Source organism: Dinoponera quadriceps, unplaced genomic scaffold (assembly GCF_001313825.1).
Source record: "Dinoponera quadriceps isolate SergipeBrazil2010 unplaced genomic scaffold, ASM131382v1 scaffold316, whole genome shotgun sequence".
Lineage (NCBI taxonomy): Eukaryota > Metazoa > Arthropoda > Insecta > Hymenoptera > Formicidae > Dinoponera > Dinoponera quadriceps.
This window is the reverse complement of record NW_014554530.1, coordinates 627,826-651,799: the sequence shown is the minus strand read 5'-3', so window position 1 is coordinate 651,799 and position 23,974 is coordinate 627,826. Positions and strand designations below refer to the sequence as shown.

At 47.0% G+C, this 23,974-nt stretch overlaps 2 protein-coding genes across 5 annotated transcripts in view; both read left to right on the top strand.

The window, feature by feature from the left end:
* Window positions 1-19,656, top strand: part of LOC106751861 — a 253,863-nt gene extending 234,207 nt beyond the window's left edge. The window contains exons 11-16 of one of the 4 annotated variants that reach the window (XM_014633068.1): window positions 12,400-14,119; window positions 14,647-14,984; window positions 15,094-15,245; window positions 15,490-15,771; window positions 16,104-16,283; window positions 16,462-19,656. In XM_014633068.1, the coding sequence (XP_014488554.1) occupies window positions 12,400-14,119; window positions 14,647-14,984; window positions 15,094-15,245; window positions 15,490-15,771; window positions 16,104-16,283; window positions 16,462-16,576 (2,787 nt within the window). In that variant the 3' untranslated portion in view covers window positions 16,577-19,656. Of the gene's footprint in view, window positions 1-12,396; window positions 14,120-14,646; window positions 14,985-15,093; window positions 15,246-15,486; window positions 15,772-16,103; window positions 16,284-16,461 lie in introns of all 4 variants that reach the window. The other 3 variants (XM_014633067.1, XM_014633066.1, XM_014633065.1) reach the window with 3 other exon arrangements.
* A 365-nt stretch (window positions 19,657-20,021) lies between these two features.
* The window catches only part of LOC106751867 (UPF0769 protein C21orf59 homolog), a 67,211-nt gene continuing 63,258 nt past the window's right edge, over window positions 20,022-23,974 (top strand). The window contains exons 1-5 of the mRNA XM_014633092.1: window positions 20,022-20,236; window positions 21,298-21,447; window positions 21,863-21,948; window positions 22,051-22,221; window positions 22,793-23,008. Coding sequence (XP_014488578.1) covers window positions 20,098-20,236; window positions 21,298-21,447; window positions 21,863-21,948; window positions 22,051-22,221; window positions 22,793-23,008 — 762 coding nt within the window. The 5' untranslated portion in view covers window positions 20,022-20,097. The remainder of the gene's footprint in view (window positions 20,237-21,297; window positions 21,448-21,862; window positions 21,949-22,050; window positions 22,222-22,792; window positions 23,009-23,974) is intronic.

The following is a 23,974-nucleotide window of genomic DNA, read 5'->3' as shown; positions in this document are numbered from 1 at the left end:
CATCTTTTCCCCTTCTCCGCCTCCCCCCCCCCCCCTCTTCTTCTTCTGTTTTTTCACTGCTCGTCTGTCACTTTTGTTTTTCTTTCCACTCTCTTCCCTTTTTGTTTATCCGTCTCTTTCCCCGGTCTTTTTACGCACGTCCTCCCCGTTTCCATCGATTTCCTCTTTTTCCCCCCCCTGTACGAACGTTGTTTCTTTCCTCCTAACGTTACGGACGCTCTCACATTCAGAGCGTGTTCGACGGGGAAAGAGCGGTGGTGGTACCTGTAATTATATGTACGCACCCGGGTTGCCGGCGCGTCGACGTTCGCCGGTGCGTAAAACCTGGAAACTGGTTCGGCACACGCAACCGCGGCGAACGTCGCGCCGGCAGACTGCGCGGCACGGTTGCACGCTGCACCTGCGTGTTGCAGCCACGCCATCGGAAGGGTACGGCGTTAATAATAGCGCATCCCTACTCGGCTATTCGTAACGCTGCGCTAACAGAGGGTTGACAACACAGTCGTAACACAGTTGTTCAATTTAGCCTTCCTTTTTTCGAATATCTGGTTTTTTTTTTTTTTTTTTTTCGTTAAGAAATGTCACTTTGTATTGTTTGCAGATTTTCAAGCCGGAAGCTCTTTCTCCAGTCGCACGATCGTATTTCAATAAAAATTATGAGTCATGGAAAAAACAACAATAAATAATTAAAATTGTCCTACGCAGAAAAAAATGTCAGAATCAAGTAAGCGTGATTACCTGTTTCTCAATCTCTTAAATGAAGTAATATTTTTATGAATAGAAGTGATGAAGTTCTGATATTTTCAATATTGCGAATTTTTAGTACTTATCGCAACTGTTGCAAGGGGGAGACAGCGCTGATTTACCATCGAGATATCGAATTTTCTCGCCGGTATTCAGAGAGAGTGTCGACCATTGTCCGCGCTTTTTCCGCGGCGTTTTCACCTGTTTTAAAAAGCACCGCGGATCATCTAGAAGACGCGATGCGGGGAACGATGCGGCGACGACGACGACGACGACGGCGCGTCTCTCGCGCAAGTTGACAGGCGCAAACGACAGCCGACATTCCTCCGTCGATCGTGCAAACCGGTTGCCATAAATTCGCGCGAACGAACGCGGCTGCCCCGTTTCAACGTTTCTGCCGTCGATACCGGTATCTCCACCTTTTTCCCCGGCGACGTGCAGCAGCGCGGTGCGAATTGTGCATTCGGAAAAATGCGCTGCTCGCGTGCAATTCTAAGCACGCGTCTCGCCGAACAATCGTTTACGCGCGGCGTCTCCCGAGTTCATCGCACTTCCTCCCGCATAGAGGTCTCGATTTCGCAATCCGTTCTTACACTTCACGCTAATTCCTCCGGAAGCCAATCCCTAACAACGTTTGCATGTGCAAAAGAGAAAAACTCTAACCCAAATCCGCACATAAATGTGCTCAGAATCGACTCTTAATATTTTGCCAGATTTATTTCGCAATATCGTTTAAGCTTTCAGAGTTCGCCTACATTTTTTTACATAATTCAGAAAATGCTATGATAAAGTTTAAAACCTACACTATAAAATAGTATTGTCCAATCAATTACTTATCGCTTGTTACTTAAAAATTTGCAAGATAGCTCGAGAAAAACTTCAGCACATCGAGAAACTGATCAACCAACGCTAATAACGATCGAACTAAACGCGCTTGCAAACAGAAACTGCCACTTCTACTCCGCTTACTGCACACGGTAAATGAAGTTCGTGTACCGCTCGACAGAGCTCGGTACTTTACAGCCGAGAAACACGGGTATGTCCATTTATCATACATATGTCAGCTTTGGGTGCTTTTCCTCCATAATGAAAGATTATATTTAAAATCTTAAAGACTCGGAAAAAAAATCCGTTTTTTTTCAAATTTTCCACGGGCGAGTGAAAAAGGGTGGAAAAACCGGATTTTTCATTTTTCTCGTGGATTTTTCCGATCTATTTCCGAGGGGAAAAAATTGAAAAAGGTGGTTTTTTTAACATATAATTGTGTCACAAACTCATGTCCCAATCAACCCAATTTCCCGCGGTATGCAGCTCGCCCTTGGTCACGACGTTAACGAGCCTCCTTATCCGCACGCGAATTAATTAATCCAGTTATAACCGTCCGACTGTTGTGCCGCAACGATGGCGTGTGAGAGAAGAGAGAGAGAGAGAGAGAAGTGGCTGCGCTCGATAATTAGCGCGTCCGATTTCGTCGGAATCGCGCCGAAAGCGTGTCATTTCTTCTGCGAGTACAGTTTCTACGTAGAAAGTACGTATCCTCGAACAACGACGACGACGGCCATCCGAGCGGGATGTCGGGCCGCAACAACACGTGAGCTCCCCTGACCCGCGAACTCCTTATCGGGCGATCGAGCCGCGGGACGGGCGCGGGGGCCGCGTTTCTAAGGTGGCATACCGTAGAAATCGTACGACAGGAAACGGTCATTAGCGCAGAATAAATGTCCGCTTGTCACGCTCGTGCATATGCGCATTTCTATGCCGCACCGTTATAACGATCTAGACGTTGCAAGCCCGGCGCGAATCTAGTTTTTAATAGACCACCGCGCGCGCGTTGCACCTGCACGCATATAATCGCCGTTCTCGCGCTCACCGGAAAAAGGGGCTGCCGAGAAAACCGTCCCAACTTTCAACCGGGTTCCCTGTAACTGCCAGACGTAACGGAATCCGCGCGCGCGCGTTCGGCCTCTCGTGACTCCCCGATTCAATTTCCGAAGCATCGGCCTCGACGTATCTTGGCTACGTGAGGTGACGACGTTCTTCAACTCTGTATTCGTTCAGTTGAAGCGCGAATATTTCGATTATTCATTAATCCCCCACCGGCAGCGTGTAATTTAGCACTTTCGGCCAGCAACCTGCAGGCTTTGGAGGCCAGTCCAGGTTTTTACACTATTCCGGCCAGTGCAGCTTTTTACACTATTCCGGACCGTATAAAAATCTGAAAGAATTCTCGTATACTTGTGAAAGATTTGATAACAAGTTTTTACTATCCTAGAAGTCAGATTGCATTTTATTTATTTTTTATAAATCGTAATCGGAACGGAAACATTAGAAGAATGTTATTTCAGTCAAAATACATAACTTTTACGGATGAATAAGAAAACATTCCTTTTACGCTATAATACTAAAGGAATATGTACTTTGGAGAAAAGTAATATATTAACGGTGGCTCCAAAAAATTGAATTATTTGAATATCTGAAATAAAGATTTTTGTGGGGAGGAAAATTAAGTTTTATTTGAGAATAAAAATAATGAAATTTTTATGGCAGAGCTTAGGGCTTAGCACACAATGTACAATAATACATAATTTTTTATCAGAAATATATATAAAACATTAAAATATCTATTTATAAAAAAATCTTTATATATTTATTGAAACCAGTGAAAAAAATTATCCAGGACACTGAAAAATCTATTATAAAAGCAAAATCTTAAGATATTCATTAAAATTAACGTTGAAAACATGTGATATACGAAAAAAATCCATTGTTAATTTGCAGAGATACGTGGTCTGCAATCTGGGTCGCCGAGGGCACAAACGCGTATTCCTAACTATCTTTATTAACGAACGAACAGATACTGGCGTTTTTACACACACATAATCCCACTATCCCCAAATTTTTAAGGAGGAAATATCGAATCCCTCTCTACCAGTTATCCTAAAATTCACAATCAAAGTATCGACCGTGCTTTCAAGTCCTTACACTGCCGGCGGCGGGTTTAATGTCGTTCCGATCAATGACTCAACTAATGGTAGCTGGACAGAAATGCAGATTGTCACTCTCATGACGGAAGTAGAGAGCAACGGCTGCCGCTGAGTAGAGATTCGAGCGACGCCGATAGTTACACACCTCCCGGATATGCGAAAAAGCGCCCCTTGCCGGCGTTGCTTCACGTTTCATCCATAACGCTACGACGGTGGCGGCGTGAAATCGCGCTGCTTTATTTTCACGCGGCGCAGTTACCGTTCGCGGTCTAGCCAGCGTATTACCATAAATTTCCATCGGACCGTTCAAAAGCTAATTAGCGTAAGTCACACTGCGATGAAGAGCGCGATAGACTCGTGCTTGAATCAATCCGGCCGCGGTGAATCGTTGCGCCGCCGCTCGGCGCGATCGACGGCGCCTCGTCCGCATCAAAAATGATCCCTGTCGTCGGGTAAGCGTTGAAACCTCGCCGAAATTAGGTCCAACCTGTCGCGCACGTTGCTTCAATGTGCGATCATGCGCGGTCAGACACGGCTTAACTTCGACCGGACTTGGACGGGAAAATCGATGCCGCCCCGAAGTTCCGAAGAGGTGCGCGCGGCCGAGCGGGCCGAACTGCTTGCCACTCTCTACGTCAACTAAAATTAAGTTAAATGAAGTTTACATACTGGACGTTCTATATCGATTTATTGTCACGACCGTCTATATGTTCAACGTGAGTTTTAGTCTCTTGAAAACGGGGGGAATTATAAGCGATTGATTTCTTCAGTTTCTCGGAAAATCCCTCTTAAAATTGGCTAAAGTTACGTTAAAAATCAACTGTTTGTGTGATTCTTATCTTGATACTGCTTCGCGTGGCTTTTTTTTTGCAGCTGCGTTCTTGTAACCAGATACCGAGTGCAAATTTATGCATGTTTTGTACCAGTGGGAAATGTTCCCATCCACTTAATATGATAATAATAATAATAATAATAATAAAATTAGATTCCGAGCCCGCTTCCTGTTTTCGTGACCGAGATCCTTCAACCTTGTACACCTACTAAGCGTTTGATCATTCGAATTTACATCTCCAACTGTAATGACGGGAGTTAACCGCGACCTCTTTTCAATCTTTCACCAAATAAACTTCTTGCTCCATCTTCTTGTCTCGGTCGTAAAGTTCGTTCATAGACAGATCGCGCTTTCACGGCGGAGATCCGATGTAAATTTCGTGCTTTTCTTTGCACCGTTTTTTGCCCGCCGATCTTTTTCCCCGGGAGACGCTTAATAAGCGACGCTTCGCCGGTAACGAAGCCGAATGATAATGAGGAAAGAAAGAAAGAAAGAAAGAATAAACGAGAACCGCGGCGGTTTTCTCCGTTTTTATGTTTTTCCTCAAAACACTTACGCGAGGTCTCTCTCTCTCTCTCTCTCTCATTCTCATCGCGTGGACACGTCACGCGCGTTAAACAAGTGTCACGCATCGCCGCCGGCGAAGGGACGGGAGCGGAGCGCGCGAGATGATTTCTCTCTCGCGAGAGAGTCACAGAGAGAGAGAGAGAGAGAGAGAGAGAAACAGCCGACGGTCAGACAGCGCGGCGTCGTCGTCGTCGTGCGCGAAACCTTGGCGCGGCGAGAGAGGTTCCATCGGGACGGTGCGTGCGTACGTGCGTGTATGCCGTTGCAATATGCGAAACGTCCAAACCACATTCCGCCCTACTCCCGTTGTCATTTTCGACCACAGGCTCAATTAACATAAATCCGACTAATCGTCGAGTCCCGACGGGAGGGAGCTGAGTAACGCGGAATGCAAACGTCTCCTTGATTGCGCGCAGTCGTCGATGCGGCGCAATTGGATCCTCCGCGAAATCAATTTCGAACGCGCGCGACTTTCGCGATTTCCCCGCCGCCGCCGATTTACTTAATAAATAAATTAATAAAGTCCACTGGTCGCGGCAACGGCGGCACGTGTTGCTCGTGCAATAATATTGACCCGGCTCGGCCCACCTCTATTGCAACACGGACGCCCGGATGCGTGCCATTTACACCGAGGCACTTCGTGTGCATCGAGAGAAACTCCTACGAGAACAGCTCTCGGCGAGAGAGAGAGAGAGAGGGAGAGAGAATTATCGTCGAGACGTTGTCCTAATATCTCGCCGCGGTCCGAATGATCGATCGGCCGATGGCGCGAGCTGGTTCTCGCAAACGAGGATTTACTCACCGTTAGGACGTCCCTCGAGTGCTCGTTAGTTAATGATACCGGAAGTAAGGGACGATAGAGGTGACGATGGAGGTGACCAGTGAGGCGTGACGGAGAGTATTATCGTGCCGGTGTTCCCGTCGTCGCGCGAGGAATACTCGCATGCGGGGAGAATGCGTCGGACGCGTCCGCCCTCGGAGAAAGAATTAGTCCTCGTCTAACTTCGCTCTCGGACGTAAGCTGTAAGCAAATTGACCAATCACGAACTTTATCAGGAGAATAATCGATCGTGGTTCACTGCTTGCGTCTTAAAGCAAGGTTGTGGACTAACGTTTGAAGGGTTGTAAAATTATCGATTGAAAATATCGCAATAATGAAAATTATCTTCCGAATTCTTAATTGACTTTTTTGCCTTTTTTTAATGGAGAATCAAGGTGATGATTGTCAATTGAAAATATTTAATTCCTAAAATTCTCCCCTCGAAGCTAAAATTTATTAACCGTTTGAATTTAGGCGCTTTACAGCGACAGATATTAGTTGAATTGCACGATGGTACTAAAATCATATCCACATTCCCGGCTAGAAATTTATTGTTTTTTTTGTTTTTCTTTTTAAACGGGAACTGTACAGGAGCTTAACACATTCGCTGCCGTTGGATTGTTTGCGTTCCACGTTAAATTTTCCGTCTAACGATCATTTCATATTTTCGTTTTGCGGCCAATGAAATACACGAGCCTCGCGAACGATCGAGTCGTCGATTGATTTAGGCGAGAGATAACGGAAGATCGGTCTGGAGTTTCCATCTTTGGGAAGAGGAATTTCATTTAGTTGCTTCTCGCTCCCTTCTCGAGCGAACGCGGACGCGGGAGAGGTCGCGCTGAAAGTCCAAACCGCGCGTTTCGATTAACTATATTGTTGCGTTATTTTTTTTTTTTACTTCTTCGGTTCTTACCATTTTGTTCCTTTAAATCCGATACGCAGAAATGAACAGGTGTGATATTTTTCCGCGGCCTCTGTTATCCGACTGGCATTTTTTCGACGTTGCGCTAATTGCATCTCGGCGATGTACGTTGCGCACAATGACGGGCCATTCGTATTCGTTAGGCCGCTGCAAATCGAGTGTCACAGCGATCGCGGCAGGCCGCAAAGCTCGTATACGGCGGTAAGCCGCGGTGGTCGGTACGGCCCAAATTTAGAATCCTCCATAGTGCGATGACCCAGATTTTCGCGCGGGCGCTTTCGTTTCGTTCGCTCGCTCCGGGTGGCACGCGCGACAAAAATTCTCCCTCTGCGCGTTGCGCATCGTCGCACTAAACTTAGACCACTTTTCAGTCAATACGAAACAGGCCTCGGGGGGAACGACGTCAAGTCTGACGTAATTCTGGATTATAGATACTCGTCGCATCGTTATTGGGAAATCCTGACGGAGTCCCCGTCGCGTCGATTTTCATTTTTCGACGGCTGATTCGGCTTGACATTTCGGAAGTGAAATTTTATGCACATATTCTTCAAAGTTAAACCAAATCATTTTCTTGACCTGATATCAGAAACACTTTATTTAGACTCTGCATTTCCATTTCTCACGTGACGAGCTGGAAAATATTAATTAGGGTGAAAAGGACGAGGCGATCTCTCGAACGGACCCCGGAATACGTGGAATTACCGATTCAAAAATAAGTATGGCCAGCTAGGGTTAACGATAGTCGCAATGGAGAATGTAGAAAATTCAATTTAGCGGCGTTGCATTGTTATTTTCTGAAAATACATATCGTCCGCAAATTCTACCGAGGATAAATAATTGTTATTGTTACGCGCCTTTTTGGTACGCCACGGCTGTGTCCTGCGTCGGCTATTGCGTTTCGAGAAACTCGATCGCGGATCTCGCGCGAGCGAATTGCGCGAGCAAAAACTGGCCGCGCTCCTTACGAGCATTGTCGATTCCGCGAGTTAAAATTCTCGACTCGAAAGTATGTTATCGCCGCGTCGTCCTGCGAGCGAGACGACGACGGCAGAAGAAGTGGAGGAAACCGACATTCCATGGATTTCCATCGATTGTAAGCGGCCTCTGCGATCCCGGCTGCGCCGCGGATTTCTTCATTGACAATCGTGATTCAGTAACGAGCCCTCGAGAATCGTACGGCTCCGTACCGTGTGCTTCTCGTTTCTTTTCGCCAGACATCGAACATTGGCGCTCTCCGCCGCGGTTAGCGGCGTATCAACCGGTCGTCATTGAATTTGTAGCCGCGACCTCTTTTTGCTCGCCGTCGTCCGGCATCGCGATCTCCTTCTCTCGTGGCGCAGCTCACCGTCGCGCTTGTTTTTTCGCCGAGTCGTCTTATCAATTTATTATATCTCATTAGTCGCGTATATAAAAGACATTTGCATCAATTAACATGTACCTATGCACTTCGCGTCATTTAGTTATTAGTTAATCGTTTTTTTTTTCCTGAGACAAAAACTCTAATTACAGAACAAAACGAAAATATGATAGCATAAGGGACAAAGAGAGAGAGAGAGAGAGAAGATACATTGCGAAACTCATGGTGAGGAAAGCAATCTTTTTGTAGACTGATCGCACACGTTAGACTCGCTGTTCAATTTCGAGGGAAAATATCTAGCTCGCACGAGAGCGGGAAGTCACTGGAACTCGCGTGATTGGACGAGTCACTCTGCTTTTCGAGTGAGATTTTGCATCGAGAAATTCGGACCGTCGTTTAGCGCGCGATACACGGCGGGGTCTCCTCTCGGCAACTCGAGGGGTTCCCTCACGCGGGATATTCGCTACCTCGCGCGTCCACCGCTCTGAGGGACCCTCGTGAAAAACAACGGCGGGGTTTGTTCAACCTGCTTAGACGGAAGTGACGTCGGGCATACACGCCGGGGCGACACGGCTCGTTGAGTGCCGCGCGGAAATAACTCACGTATGGGGGGTATCGTCACGTCCCTCGTAGTAACGCGCCGGAACGGAAACGCAGATACGTGCATACGAGCGGCGTAAGTGCCGTGCGGACGGTAATCGCGCGCGAAACTTATGCACCTCGGGAAAAAGAGAGAGAGAAGGAAGGAAAGGAAAGGAGAGAAGCACCGATGCGCGATGCATTGCGAGAGGTGCATCCTCTCGGCCGAGAGAATGCCGAGAGTGTCTATCGCTGCGTCGATCCTCCGCGACGTAAATGCATAGCCTTCGCCGCGCGCGCGCGCAGGGTCATCTCGCCGTTTCGCCCTTCGCACCGCGTCACGGTGGTGTGGTACAACCTATGATGCCGACGGAACAGGGAGAGAAAGAAAGTGGGGAGGTGTGTGTGTGACACACGGAGCCAGGAATCAAAGACGTCGGGGACGTCCAGCCTTGGTTTCCCGCCGGAAAAATCGAATTGAATCAGCGCGCGCTGATTCGTGTGATTCTTGCCTCTACGCCGGCGGTGTGCGCGCGATCGGAAGGTTACTCGGGGCCGATTCGCGAACGTGACTGCACGGGAAACAGGAATTAGCTGTCCATATAATGCAACTGAGATTCAGTTACCAGGCTTGGTTTTTCGAGAGCTGGAGACCGGGAACAAAAGAATTAACTAAATTGACTAGATTGAGCTAGATTTCAGTCGCACTACGGTCCCCGATCACAATCAAATGTGAGGGGAACAATCGACTGGTCAATTTCTCAAGGCTTAAAAGATTTGGTACACCTATTCGTAAACCGGAACATACGAACTGCTAATTTTTTAACTTTTTAATTAATTTCCATTGCCAGTCAATTGGCAGCGAATTCGTGGAGATGATTGATTCACAGAGTTAAATGGATTTCGATCGTTCATCGGGAACTGACAACCCGCGCTTCGACTGCTTCCTGCTCGACTGCTCGGCGATCCCCGGTATTAATCTGTCCTCTGCGTCACGCAAACGAGGAGCTTTATTAATTCCTTGGTGTATCGGCACCGGAAGGCTCGTTCGTCGGCGTTCACGTCCACCCGAGAGCTTTTCGTACGGGGCCGTTATCCGTCTTTCTGATCGGCCTATCTATCGCGAGCTACGTACCCTCGTTGCTCCGTCAGCGAGGAAAGAGAAACGACACGGTGACCCCTGCGACTTCCCATGGGTCTCCCTCTCTCTCTCTCTCTCTCTCTCTCTCTTTCCCGTCGAGCCCCCATAAGGTGACTAAGCCGAAACGGGCGTCTTTTCGTGCGCGCCGAAGACGGTTGGCTTTCTAACAATGGGACCGACATCGCTCCTCGTTACGAAACTTGACGCCTTTGTTGTTTCCACGCCACGGGCACACATACGTCAGCCGAGACGGCGAGAGTGTGTGTGTCTGTGTGTATGTGTGCGACCTCACGTGATCCTCGCTACATGACAATGGACCTGGTTTCACCGCGCGCAACACCTCGTACGGTTTGCACGGTGGCAAACCGGTGGGGACCGCTCACGCTCCCCGTCCAGGAAGCGAGGATCACGAGCTTCGAATCTTTCGCGTTCTCCGCGGCTTCCCTCGCCCGCGAAATCAGCGAGAAACGCAGCGAGGATTTTCGCGTGGGAGCTCGAGCGATTTCTTTAAGAGCTCGGGCGCGCACACACGCGGCGACCCCGCGCCACATTTCTCCGGCCCGCTTCCTTCATCCTCTCCTCTGTGACGCGGGCGGAATTTACATTTCAAAATAACGAATCCATGCGATACGCTTTTAGGGAAGCCGGCAGAGTGAATTGGTAAAGGAATTTTCCCCGACGGAAATGTCCAACGGTGATGCGCTTTTCCGTCCTCTTTCTCTTTTGGCGCTTAAAAAGCATTCCTAAATAAAAAAGTATAATTTTAATGAAAATAATAAATATACAGGATGTTCCAGCATAAGGAGAATACCTAAATGTCTCCTATGTTTTTAAAGATATGAGAAGTGTTTGAAGCACATTTGAATGATTTCCAAGGAGGAATACTGTGGAAGGAAAGAACATTTTTTTACGGTCATTTTTCTCCATTTTTAAGGTCCTCATATTTAGACTTGCAAGATATTTAGGTGTTCTTCTTATGCTGGGACATCCTTTGTAATATATAATAATACGAATAAAATAAATATATTTTAATGATATAAAATCAATTTATTAATATAAAATAATAGAGAGAAAGAGAGAGAGAGAAAGTGACGTCTGTATCTTGACATCTCTCGAATGATCGATGTCATTCGCACGCTCGTCGACCCGCGTAGTATCCCTAAGAACGCTTCGTACTCGCGTTTCGGAGAAAACGTCTTATTTATACGCTAACAGCGTCAGCGGAAGGGATAATTAACAGTGCGAAAATAGTTTTGCAATTTCGCACGCGGCCAGCACCGACGGCGACGTGAACCTTGCTCTTGCGGGTCTCATCAAAAGACCCGACGTTTGTCACCGAGGTCGTCGTCGTCGGACGTCATCCGGACCGGATCTTATTTCCGTCGGAAGGGTTTCGAAAGCCGGTCCTCTCGCCCGTCCTCCCACGGCCGCAGGTCAACCGTCGTCGCGCGCGAAATGCACTCCGAAATCCCCGAAAATCTATTTTCCGCCGGCGCGCGCCCACGCTTATCTCCCGCTTGATATTCCGCGCGTGCAATGCCGCGCGTATTTTCGTCCGCATGGCCCACATCTTGTCGAGGGAAGCGGCGTCGTTTCATTATTATCGAGCCTCTCGCGTAATCGGCCGAACGAGGAAGAAAGAAACGAAGGGACGAAGCGCGCCGCGAGAAGATACCGCTCGTTTCGTCCTCGCGAAGGCTGTAAACTCATTTAGAGCGTTGGCCATCTCGATGCGCGAGAAAGATCGTTCTAGTAAATTATTCTCCCTTTTTTTTGTTCTTCCCTCGTTGTTGTTTTTTTTTTTTTTACGACGCGCATCGTCGGACGCGCGAGGGTTTCCCATAAAGCGGAATTTACCGCGGCGTTAAAAGCGCGCGATCCGCGTCTGAATGCCGGGGCTTGTGTCCGCCTTGGTGTTCCTCGGGATGAATTAGGCGGCCACCGGCTCGGTTTGATCGCGCCAGTTCATATCAGACGAGTCGTTGAGCGTATAATAGCGGCGTGTAAGCCTGTAATAGCGAGGGAGAGTCGTAAGTTTTGGGAGGCGAGATAACATTTAAATTCAGAAAACGCGATTAGACGCGACGATGCTTAATCACCTCGGTACGATAAAACGTTCGAGATTCGTCTTGTTGTGATATTTACTTTTAATCGGCTAGCTGTCAGGTAATTATCGATCAATTGCGGATAATTATTACACAGTGCGAGGCAGTAACCATCGTCATCTTGAATACCGTCGAATAATAGACATATTTTATTAACAACTAGATGAAGATCAGAAAAGTTTGCGCTTACGGAAAGTATTCGAAGCGACGATCATCGGCATCAATTTCTATCAGATAAATTCTTCCCCTTCCCTCGTGTTTCGGCGATATATTGGCGGTGAAAAAGGAGTTCTCGCATCGAGATTCGCCAGGAAGCCGAGTAACGTTTACCCTCTGATTATCCAGCAGAGCGGCGGGGGCGGCGGTGGCGGCGGCGGCGACGATTCCGACGAGGACACGCAGTGCGCGCTGAGCGAGAACTGGACCTTCGAGAAGAAGACGAGGCGTTGGTCGCGCATAGTCGACGTCACACAGGCGAACGTCGAGAGGCTGCAGGCGATCGCCGGGCAGAACGCCGCGTCCGAGGAGGACTCCCTGGAGGACCGTCTGGAGGCGGAGGAGGCGGAGGACACCATGCTGGAGAACCTCCGGTACGGCAGTTTGCCGCCGGGCACCCTTCCCGACGAGATCGGCCCGCGCTTCCGCAGGACCGGCTCGGAGAGGCTGCGGGACGGCGCGAAGGCCTTCCTCAGGCGCGTCGAGTCGCTCAAGTCGCGCCGACGGAAGCGTCAGAATCGCGACGGGGTCGTGATCAGCGGGCCGCAGGTGCTCGACGTGATGTCCATGCAGCAGAAGATGAAGGAGCTCAACTGCGTGGACGTGTCACCGACGGGGCCGGCGCCGGTGTCCTTCGCCGACCTCCTGTCGGGCTCGTCCCTCCCGGTTCCCGGCTCCCCGGTCACCTTGCCGGCGTCTCCTTACCACCTGCCGTTGACGCCCAGCCCCTTCGGCGACGACTCCTCTAGCTACTGTTCGGACGGCTCGCAGGGCGGCGGACCGACGCCCGCGCCGACTCGCACGAAGCTGAACCGTGCGCGGAGGTTCCTCCATCGGGGCCGCGAGGACCAAGGCGCCCTGAGCGACTCCGAGTGTCAGCCGACCAACTGGCGGCACCGGTACTTCCGCGACGCCAACAGCAACCACGCGAAGGTGCTGGAGTACGTGAACGCGCATCCACAGAGCCCTAAGGAGTCGCCCGGGAAGAATCCGCCGATCAGCACGCGCGGTGGCAGCCTGAACCTCGGCAAGGAATCGCAGAGGTATCGCGACAAGCTCGCCCAGGGCCAAGAGCGAAGTTACAAGGAGGACAAGGTGGCGTCGTTGAAGCGGGAGGAAAAGCTGCACAAGAGCTTCCGACATCGCGACGACTCCTACAGGGACGGCAAGCCCGCGTCCAGGGAGGTGATGGCGTATCGGGAGAAGTCCCGGTCCAGGAGCTCGGAATTAGCCGGCAGCCAGGAGAGCGGCTCCACCGTGGCCAGCAGGGACTCCGATCAGGAGGAGGAGTCGCCCCGGCACAAGGGCACCGTCGTCAGGTGGCACAGCTTTCAGAGAGGATCGCTGTACCCCGAACCCTTGGACCCGCTGTGTCCGAGAGCGATGGCCTCCATGTCGTGCGGACAACTGCTGGTCCTGAGGAAGCTGGCGTTGCTGAAACTCACGGCTTGCATGGAACGGTACTGCCCGACCCACCGCACCGGTTGGAACTGGGAGCTGCCCAAGTTCATCAGGAAGATCAAGACGCCCGATTACAAGGACAAGACGGTGTTCGGAGTGCCGTTGTTGCTGTCCCTGCAGAGGACCGGCCAAGCTCTGCCCAAATGCATTCAGATCGCCCTGAGGTGGCTGCGAGCGAACGCGCTCGACCAGGTGGGCATCTTCCGCAAGAGCGGCGTCAAGTCGAGAATACAAAAGCTCAAGGTCATGACGGAGACTCAGGGCGACAACATCAATTTCGACGGGCAGCAGGCGTTCGACGTCGCCGATCTGGTCAAGCAGTATTTCAGGGAACTGCCGGAGGCCCTTCTGACGAACAAGCTCTCGGAAACGTTCATCGCCATCTTTCAACGTGAGTACCGTCATAAGTTCCTCACTGCGTGGAGAAACAATTTAGCTACCGTAACTGAATAAAGGTCGGACGAAAACTCGTTGATAAGAAATAAAAACTTATCGATGAAAAGTGACACGTCTTCGTTGCCGTGACTGGGAACGCTTGTGTGAACATTCAGCTGCATTGAGACTCGGCTGAGACAATTGAGAGCAATTGATTAGAAACTTCCTACAAGAATCTTTCTGTTCTTACACGGAGAAAAAAAGGATTGGTGAACGCACCGAAATGCGTTTTGATCGAAATTAGATTAGAATTTCTGTCTTTCACGAATCAAACTTTGTTCTTAGAACCGGAAATATCGTTCCCTTCAACGAAAACGCTTTTTGCTTCATTCATTGTTACGTTAATTCGACCGATCTTTTTTCCCCGACCGAGTCGTTCCGTCCGGTCGGCCAGCAAGAATCGGCAAATTCGCAAAAATGGAATTGTTCCTTCTTCTCTGTGCGAGAGACGTGATCCTTCGAATGAACCCATTGCTCTCGCAGATGTACCGGCAGACTTACGACCCGACGCGGTGCAGTGCGTCCTGCTGTTGCTGCCGGACGAGCATCGCGAGGCGCTGGAGACGCTGCTCGACTTCCTCAACCACGTCGCCAACAATTCGCCCTACAACCAAATGACAGCCTCGAATCTGGCGGTGTGCCTTGCGCCGAGCCTGTTCCATTTCAACCACAGCAACACGAGCGTGACCAACAGGTCGAGCAGCGTGTCGCCACGTAGGCGAAAGACCGTCGGCATTCCCGATCAGCGGGAACTGTCTGAAAACAAAGCCGCTCACGACTGTCTTCTGTATCTGGTCAAGATGCATCGTGAATTATTCATGGTGAGCGAAGCCGACGTCATTCGATCGCGATCGAACCTCGCGCGCGGGCCCCCGGAATCGAGTTTTCACACGCGGGAGGGCTCACTCACGTTCCTTCCGGTTCTTCCAGGTCTCGTCGGACATGTTGACGCAGTGTCACTTCAATTACATGGAAGAGAGCATTCCGGTCGCGCTGGAAGAGCTCGGCTCGGAACTCAAGCAGGATTGGAGGGGCTACCTGTACGCTTGCACCACGGCGTTGCTGAAGGAAGCGCGAGAAAAGTGAGTACCCCGTCGTGTCATCGTGTCTGTCTGTTTGCTCGTGATTACCCGAGAACGATCGCACGGATGGACGGATAGAGGTTTCATTCGGGATCTAGGGTGTGTTGTTAGGGGGTAAATAGAGCGAGTGTGAAATTCGAGAATGAGCCGCAAAGAGCGTGTAGCAGGCGCGAGATCGGTGAAACCAGGACGAAACCAGGATGAGCAGGATACGCTAAGTGAAGACTGCGATCTGTTCCAGCAGAAGTCGCGGCTGGGTCACGGTGAACAATCCCGCCGACAGTACCGTAGAAATGGCGTACAAGAAGGTGGGCGACGGACATCCGCTCCGTCTCTGGCGGGTGTCGACGGAGGTCGAGGCCCCGCCGAACGAGCTGCTGCATCGTGTGCTGAGGGAGAGGCATATCTGGGACCCGCAGCTTCTAAAGTACAGACTGGTGAACAAGCTGGACACCAATGTGGAGGTCTTCCAATACGCCACCGGGAACATGAGCCCGCTGCCCGCGAGAGATTATTGTGTAGTAAGGTGAGCTGACAAGATAAGGGTAGCTACCCTTTACTTTTCAATCCCCAACAATTTTTCTTGAGATGAAAATTACCCCAGAATACAATCTTCTACTAATACTGGACATCTTTAAAAATCCACATTTTAATGCACAACGGTTATCATTTAATTCACGAAAGGTACTTTTTCAGTCGCACTTCTCATATTTCGGAAACTGAGTATTTCCGGACACATGTTATAGTAACGTGCTTTGACTTGGGAAATCTTCTCTTAAATTTCTTTGACATCTTTTCGTAACACTCTATATATTAACTTCCTTGTGTCTTTAAGTAATACAATCGGTCTTTGTGTAGATCCTGGCGGAACGACCTTCCCAAAGGTGCTTGCGTCATCGTCGAAACATCCGTGGAACACCCGGACGCTCCTGTTATGCTCGGCGGGACCCGCGGCATCGTTTTGGCTTCTCGTTATCTTATCGAGCCGTGCGGCAGCGGCAAATCCCGCATTATGCATTTATCCAGAGTCGACACGAAGTGAGTAAACGTCATATATCCTCTTCCCGAGCGACGCGCGCTCCTTGAATTATTATTCTCGAAATTATTATTGCAAGACTAGTCCCCGACTTGACTTCGAAGTTAACTCGCGGTCGTGGGGATTTAGTGTCAATCGGACGAAAATCTAACTCCTGCTGGTATGTTAATCCGCTTTCAGAGGTCGCACGCCTGAATGGTACAACAAGAGCTACGGGCACATCGCCGCTCTTCACCTGAGCAAAATCCGCAACTCCTTCAAGCACACCACCGACGGGCCGGAGAGCAAAGTTTGAGAGGAGGCCACCGTGCAATGCGAGCCGTTGCACGGTCCTTCCTGCTCCTACTCAGCCCAGGATCCCGACGGTCAGCAGCAGCACCAACACGAGCGCAGGATCCTAATGGACACGCTACAGGTCCAGCCTACTATCGACGAGGAATAATCTCGATCGGTCGCGCGATCAGTACCAAAATCCATCGATGTCGTAGTTTAGCTTCGTTCAGCAACCGGTTCTGAACTCTCGAGATAAGCATTCCCCCTCCCTCTCGATCTTATTGTAGCGGTAGAAGAATCCCCCGTGTGACGTTTACTGTCCAAAGATCTTGCCGTCCGTTTGTCATGAAAGTCGCGAAGCAGGATGCAGCGAAGGAGACAAAGAGAGAAAGAAAATAGGACGATCACGGCAAATTCGATAGTAACGAGGGTGGCTCGATCGCGCATCTCGATAAGTCGGCCGTTTTCAGGATTCAAAGGACAACCCGGTTATTTTTGCAGTCCGTGTTCCAATGTCGTTGTTGTTGTTCGAGAGATTATGAAAATTTTATCGGCTCATCCCCAGCTCTCCGCCCGAATTGCGATCGTCCGCACGAATTCGCGTCTCGGCTGCGCTCGATTTCTGATTGAGATCGGATCGTCATAAGTCGACGAGCGGCCGATGATGGGAGCGCCTTCCCGATCGCAATCCTATCTAATAGATGTCATTCGGTGTTTTCGATGGCTATGCGTGTTTTCCGCGAAGACAGCGGCTTCGTGAGTTTTATTTCAGTACCATAGCGAGCTCGTGTCTACGATGAAACATACGATAGAGGAACACGAGATAAGAGACGACGACAACGAGATGACGATGATGATGGTGATATTATTGAATTATTTCTGAAATTTACGCGTCGAGAGTTCCTGATCGATGCACGAGCGGTCGTCGTTTCGAGAGTTTCATTAGAATAACATCGTAACGCGGCCAGTCGAACTTTATCTTCTTTTTTTTTTCACATTTCACATATATTCTTTTGACGTATCGGGTTTTCGTTATTTAAACTCGATCCAATTTTTTCGTTTTCCACCGACCGTCAAATATTTTTTCATACCACATCGCCGGCGGTGTTTTAAAATGCGAAAAAAAAAGGATAAGTGAATTCGAGGATACGAGTTTTTATCGTCGTGAAATCCCGTTGCGCAAATTGTGCGGATTAAAATCACAGAACGCCACTCGCCGATTGCAGTTGGAACCGTTTTATTTTTTTCTGCCGTGAACAGCGAAGCCGCGTCTCTGAACTGACGGTGTCCGGCGACCGACGCGCGTTCTTTAAGATACGTAACAAAGATGTTGACCGTTAAATGTTCCCGTTCAGCGCCTAAACGTGTAGCCTAGATACGGAACTGTCTGAACACACACACACACATACACACACGTTCAGTCGGTTTCAAAATAGTTTGAACACTTTTTTGCGGAGCGCAGCCGAGATAATGCAACGTGGAAACTTATTTTCAATCGATTCCTCGAAGTTTGAGTTCTTTCGTCGGATTATCAGCTGCGTAACAAATTACATCGGCATAGAAAAAGTGTCCGAACCGTGTCGAAGCCACACACATATTCAAAATACACGCATCACGCATGTTTCATTCGGACCAAAAAATGTCAATTTTTCTGTGGTATATAGCCGTAACACGTTAAGGTAGTTGATACATTCGTCGGTCGAGGGATCATCCTCCTCCTTCATAAATGTTGCACGTAGACGGGCGAATATATAAATGTCACGTACGTACACGCATGTACACGTGTGTCTATTTATAAGCGTGCTTTTATAAGCGCGCGCGCACGTTCGTTGCGCGCTATAAAAGAGGGAGCCGCGCGCCGGTTCACTGGCGGTAATTGCGCGAAGCGCTGCTTCGCCTTTCGAATTACTGTGAAAAAAAAAAAACACGCAATAATGATGCGTAAAGAAGCGAAAATAACTTGCGGCCGTAATTTTTCGAGAGATAGAAAATGTCACGTCGTTCCTTATTTTCTCCCTCGTACAATCTCCGGATCCGAATATCTTTCGTTCGGTCCCTTCGACTCGATCGTTGCTGCGTTTGTTTCCTTTCCTGTGCGCTCTTTCATTTTCGAAAGATTATACTTTTCAACGTGAAGAAGAACTCGTTCCGCGCGTGGAGGGAACGAAAGCGCGCGATTTGTAATAATGAAATGAAGCGGTGCCTTTGTGCAACTCTGCTTTTAATTGTCATAGATGTATCGCCGCGGCCGAGCGCCGCCGCGCGAGCAATGCGAAAGGATTTTGAGTAAAGCGTAAGTTTCTAAAATCTCGTTGTTCCATCGTGCGAGAGGCGGCCAAGTCCACTCGGCGCAAAGCAATCGTCACTGTTACTCGTGTCGGTGTTAAGATAACAATTGTCGTAATGCAATAGAAGACAGAGAAAAAAAAGGAAACAAGCAAACAACCGACTCTGTTTTCGCTGTTGTCCGTTTCGGAATCATCGCCGCCGCGCGGGCCGACCGATCGCGCATTTGGGACGCGCGCGTTTCTAAAACACCGCTCGGCGTGTTCGTGTGTGCAACAATTATCATAGGGACCACCTTCGCTCGGACCCCAGAACTGGAAGTAACCTGCGCATGATGCACCTCATCGAATCGAATTCTAAGTGTATTTTAACGTAATACTAGTCACACTTACATTAGCGGAGAAGAGAGACGTCGATTACGATGGTATAAGATTTACCATAGATTTTTATTCTTATTTCGACAGAGCGTCGTTGCGTCGAGGATATTTAAAATATTATTTTGATCAATACTACTACTATATATATATATATATATATGATTTCTTAACGACGATATACATATATACATATATATATATGTATATCGTCGTTAAGAAATCACGCACAGATAAACACACATACACACATACACACGCAAATATCATATTTTTGTGTCCAAAACGCTAGTAGAGACGCGATGAGAGTGTCGTCGACGTTTCCTCATATTTGTAACGACATATGAACGTCTTTATTCTTGTAATCCGTGTTCCATTAGAGTGTAAATATGTATATTATATAATAATGAACAACAGTGTTATATATATACTCACTAAACCACGTCTGCATTTTCTCTTATCCTTTCGTTCCCGTCGCTCCCTCCCCTTAATCGGTGCTTACTTCTCTCGCTCGTTCTTGTTTCATCGGCTTTATCTGCGATGTGAACTTTTCATTTCAGCCACCCTCACACCTGCCTCTCACAGAACATGTTGACGACCAGCCGTGTTTTCGCGTTGTTTAATCGATAACGAGCGCGTTACCACGGACGATGCGTCCCGACGTTCAGGTTGTTTTTATCAGGTGAACACACACGACGGACGTCCGGCAGCACCTCGTGACTGTCGATGCACTTGACGAAACTTGCACTCTCTCGGACTCTCATAATCGAATCGCGTTCGAATACCACGAGATAACGGTGATATTTCGCGACTCGGCGCATCAGCGGCGACAGAGCGGAAATCTCTATTCCAGTTGGAAGTCTCTGTCAAGGATCTCTACGAAATGGTGAGACTGCACGTGAAGAAGGGCGAGGAGAGCCAATTTCTGCACGACACGCACGCAGAGGCGAAGGTGGACGACGTCATACGTGACATTGTGGTGATCTACAACGGTCGTCTGAAGATTTCAAGGATCTGTTACGGTAAATGACGCCTTTGCGCGAAAGTAGCCGGTGTTTCACGAGGTTATTCGAAAATGTCGCACAAAGCGAGACCGAGTAGGCGCTTGGCGCTTAAGATTACGTCAGTCGTAACATTTCTCGAAAGGGGAGAGGAGTCGTATGTAATAATATTTTTAAGTATATGTTAAAAAGAATCCAGAAGAGATGATTGACAAGCTCGCCTTTCAACGTAGAATTTAACCCTTAAACTGCAATGTTATCTATGTGTAGATAACACGTTTCTATAGAGGCCTTATCATCTATATACGGGCTTTAATAACAGAAGCTTTAACAACAGGAAATATAGGAATAATTTTACTAACTATCATATAAAGATATTGAGGGAAAAATATATTTATACAAAGTATATAAAATAATATAGAAAAACAAAATTAATATTATATATTTATTATAAAATAATCAAACTTACATATATTTCTCACGATATTATGTAAAACAATCCATGCATAATTATGAATATTATTAATAGTATACAAAATATTACTTCTGGACCAGTTATAATTTTGTTATACTCGCAAACTAGAGGAGAAATTATTGCGGCGCGTACAATCTTGATCGACACCTTTGCGTATCTTTATATATCCGTGTACACGAAACATAGGATATCCATGGGATACGCACGTGCATGCGCGTTTATAAGAAACTAACACCGAACGTCTCTCACGTGCGAGGACAACAATGCCAATTGCGTTGCTTTTCACTAACAATATAAAGCGCTCTAAAAGGTTCCGGAGTTCTCGCAGTTGGAATATCAACGCGAGAAATCCATTAGCGATTATCTCTCTTCAGGGGCGCAGCCGCGGGCTCGTAATAGCAGCGTGTAATAAGAAGTCGAGGTCCCGACTTTATGAACCCATCCATCCTCGGCGCCGCGTGATATTAGTCACACGTCGCGCACAGGATAATAATTATATGGACTTACGCTCTTGACCAGAGCAGTGCTCGCCCTCTCTCTCTCTCTCTCGTTTCACCCATTCTCTCTCCTCTCACATGAGCGTTTCTCTTCTCTGTGCGAAAAATAGAGATCGAGGAGCTGGCTAAGCACGGCCCGATGCTACCCCCTAACATCATGGGTCTCACGGACGAACAGGTCCAGGAGCTCAAGCTCAAGGACGAATGGGCTGACAAGTGCGTGCCCATGGGCGGCTGGACTTTTAACAAAGACCAGATCGGTAAGGGAAGTGTACATGGTTAAACGGAAAAAAATGAATATCAATTCAAGACTCATATTCTCTTAAGCAAGAATATATGAATCTTATCAAGATAAAAGTCCCACTAAAAATATCACATTATTGTTATTAAAAATATCATATTATTCAAGAGTAATTTTCGTGAATCGAGAGGAAATTGGATAGAAAGAACGATATCTTCAAGTTAACACAATTTTTTATTCGACGATATCGTTCTTATCCGATAATTTTTCTTTCATAAAATTATTCTTGAATAATATGAATATATTTTTAGTGGAACTATATAAAATTTCTCTATATATATATATATATATATATATATATATATATGCGAAATTTTGTCAACATGACGTATGAGGAGAATCAGGTCTTCAGCAATAAATTTAAACATCCACAGGTCGTAGAAACGGCAGGCAGCCCAATGAGAAGATGCAGGAAGTTCTGAAGAAAACCATCGAGGACGCACGTGCCATGACATCAAAAGTAAGTGCAAATCAGTCCGTTAAGTTTTATATTCTTCTTCTTTCTTTCAACAGCGAAAATCTCAGTTCATACGTTTTTCCACACTATTTTACTTGTCTGCAGAAATTAGTGCAGCAAGAGAAACTGGTCACACAAAAGACAGTCCAAGAAGCTCTGGACATATTAAAAGGCGCTGTGACGATTGTTTATCCGATGGGACTTCCGCCGCATGACGTAATACGTCAGGAATTCGAGAATATTGAGGATCTTTCCGGCACTCAGGCATCTCTCGAGGTATACACGGTGTTTTCAGATTTAAAATTGAGCTTACATTTAAAAAGCGCAAATAAACTACTTAAAGATGTTATAAAAGTTTGCAAAGGTATTCTGATCCAACACTTTTCAAGCGTCTGGAGAATGTTCTGCAGACGTTCGAAGAGAATATTAATCTTTCGTTCCAAAATATTTAATCGTTGAAAAAGTTGAGAATAAAAGAAACAAGTAAAGAAATTAGGAAGGCAACCAAATACCTTCTTTTAAATGTTTGTGCTATTCACGAGAATATTATATTTAAAAAATGCAAATAAGAACGATTCAAACATTCAAAGATGTGAAGGTTTTCCAATCCGTTGAACATTTTTTAAACATCTGAAAAATGTTCCGCAGAGGTTTGAAGGGAATATTAATCCTTTGTTTCATAATATTTAAACATTGAAGAAATTAAAAGTAAGAGAGAAACCAATAAAAGTGAAAGAGAACTAAATGGCTTCTTGTAAATGCTTGTGTTATTCGCGAAGATATTACGCAAATCGGGCAGATTGACGACACCTTTGCTGACGCTTGAGAAGACATTCGCTTGTCGCAGGTAATCGATGAGAAATTAGCTCAACTGTGGTTTTGCGGCAAGGAACTAATATTGGGGATGAAGATGAAGGATTTCCTGGGTAATAACGAGAAGACCAAGGTAATAGTGAAGCTGCAGAAGAGAGGATCCGGTAGACCGGCGAGGGAGCCGTTAATGTCGGAAGATGAGCGGAAACAATTGATGTTGCATGCATATCGCCGTCAGGAACAGCTCAAGGTAAGTGGCTTTGCATGCGCGCCGATTAGAGGTGGGCGATATTGGAATTAGCGTTCGCATAGTCGATTGAGGATTCGATCCTTTCATAAATATTGATAATATTTATTAAATTATCTTTGTTTAATGATATTTTGTGGCATTTTTATAAATCTATACTGTCGAAAAAAAGATTAAGAGAGACTCCTACTTTCGAGACCACATTATTTGCTAGTGAAAAGTCTTTAATCCGTCTTAGAGTGGTACTATTTGAAAATAAACATGATTGATCATTGCCATTGAGTCGTACTATTGGCCTTTATTATAAATAATTTATAACTACGAGTACCGGCTTATGAAAACAGAAACTTATATATCCATTGGACTTATTATTTATCCATATTATTTAATATTTGGTGATCGCACATATTCCATTTGCGGTTGAATAAATTATATAGTTAATGCATTATTTATTGAAATTAAAAATAAAGATTAAATACAGATAGAATATTGTGATGATTGGATATTAAATAATTTTGGAATAAGTGTTTCTTCATGGAGCTTTAATATGAAAAAAACAACAATATGTATTATTTGCGGCATCAAGATAGGACAATAATTTATATACGTAGTGTCACCTCTCTATATTTTTTATTAATCCTTTAAATAAGATAATATTTGCAAGATTAATATAAGACTAATAGTTCGATTTGGGTTTTAGTGAAAATTTTGCAATTACAGTTTGGAGTAATATCCAATCTGTTAGATCCGTTTCGTCGCAATTAACAGATTACCGCCATCAAGCGGTGTCGCGAAAAGACCCGTCCATCAGGTTTGAATCTGCGGTAGATACGGCAGTACGAGTACGGCTCAACGGCAGATCAGAAGGATTTCATTTTCGAATAGTACAGCTCAATGACGAGTTTTTTATTCTTTAGTAACGTGGGTCGGAAAAGTTTTCGTCACTATTTACCAACAAACAATAAATCT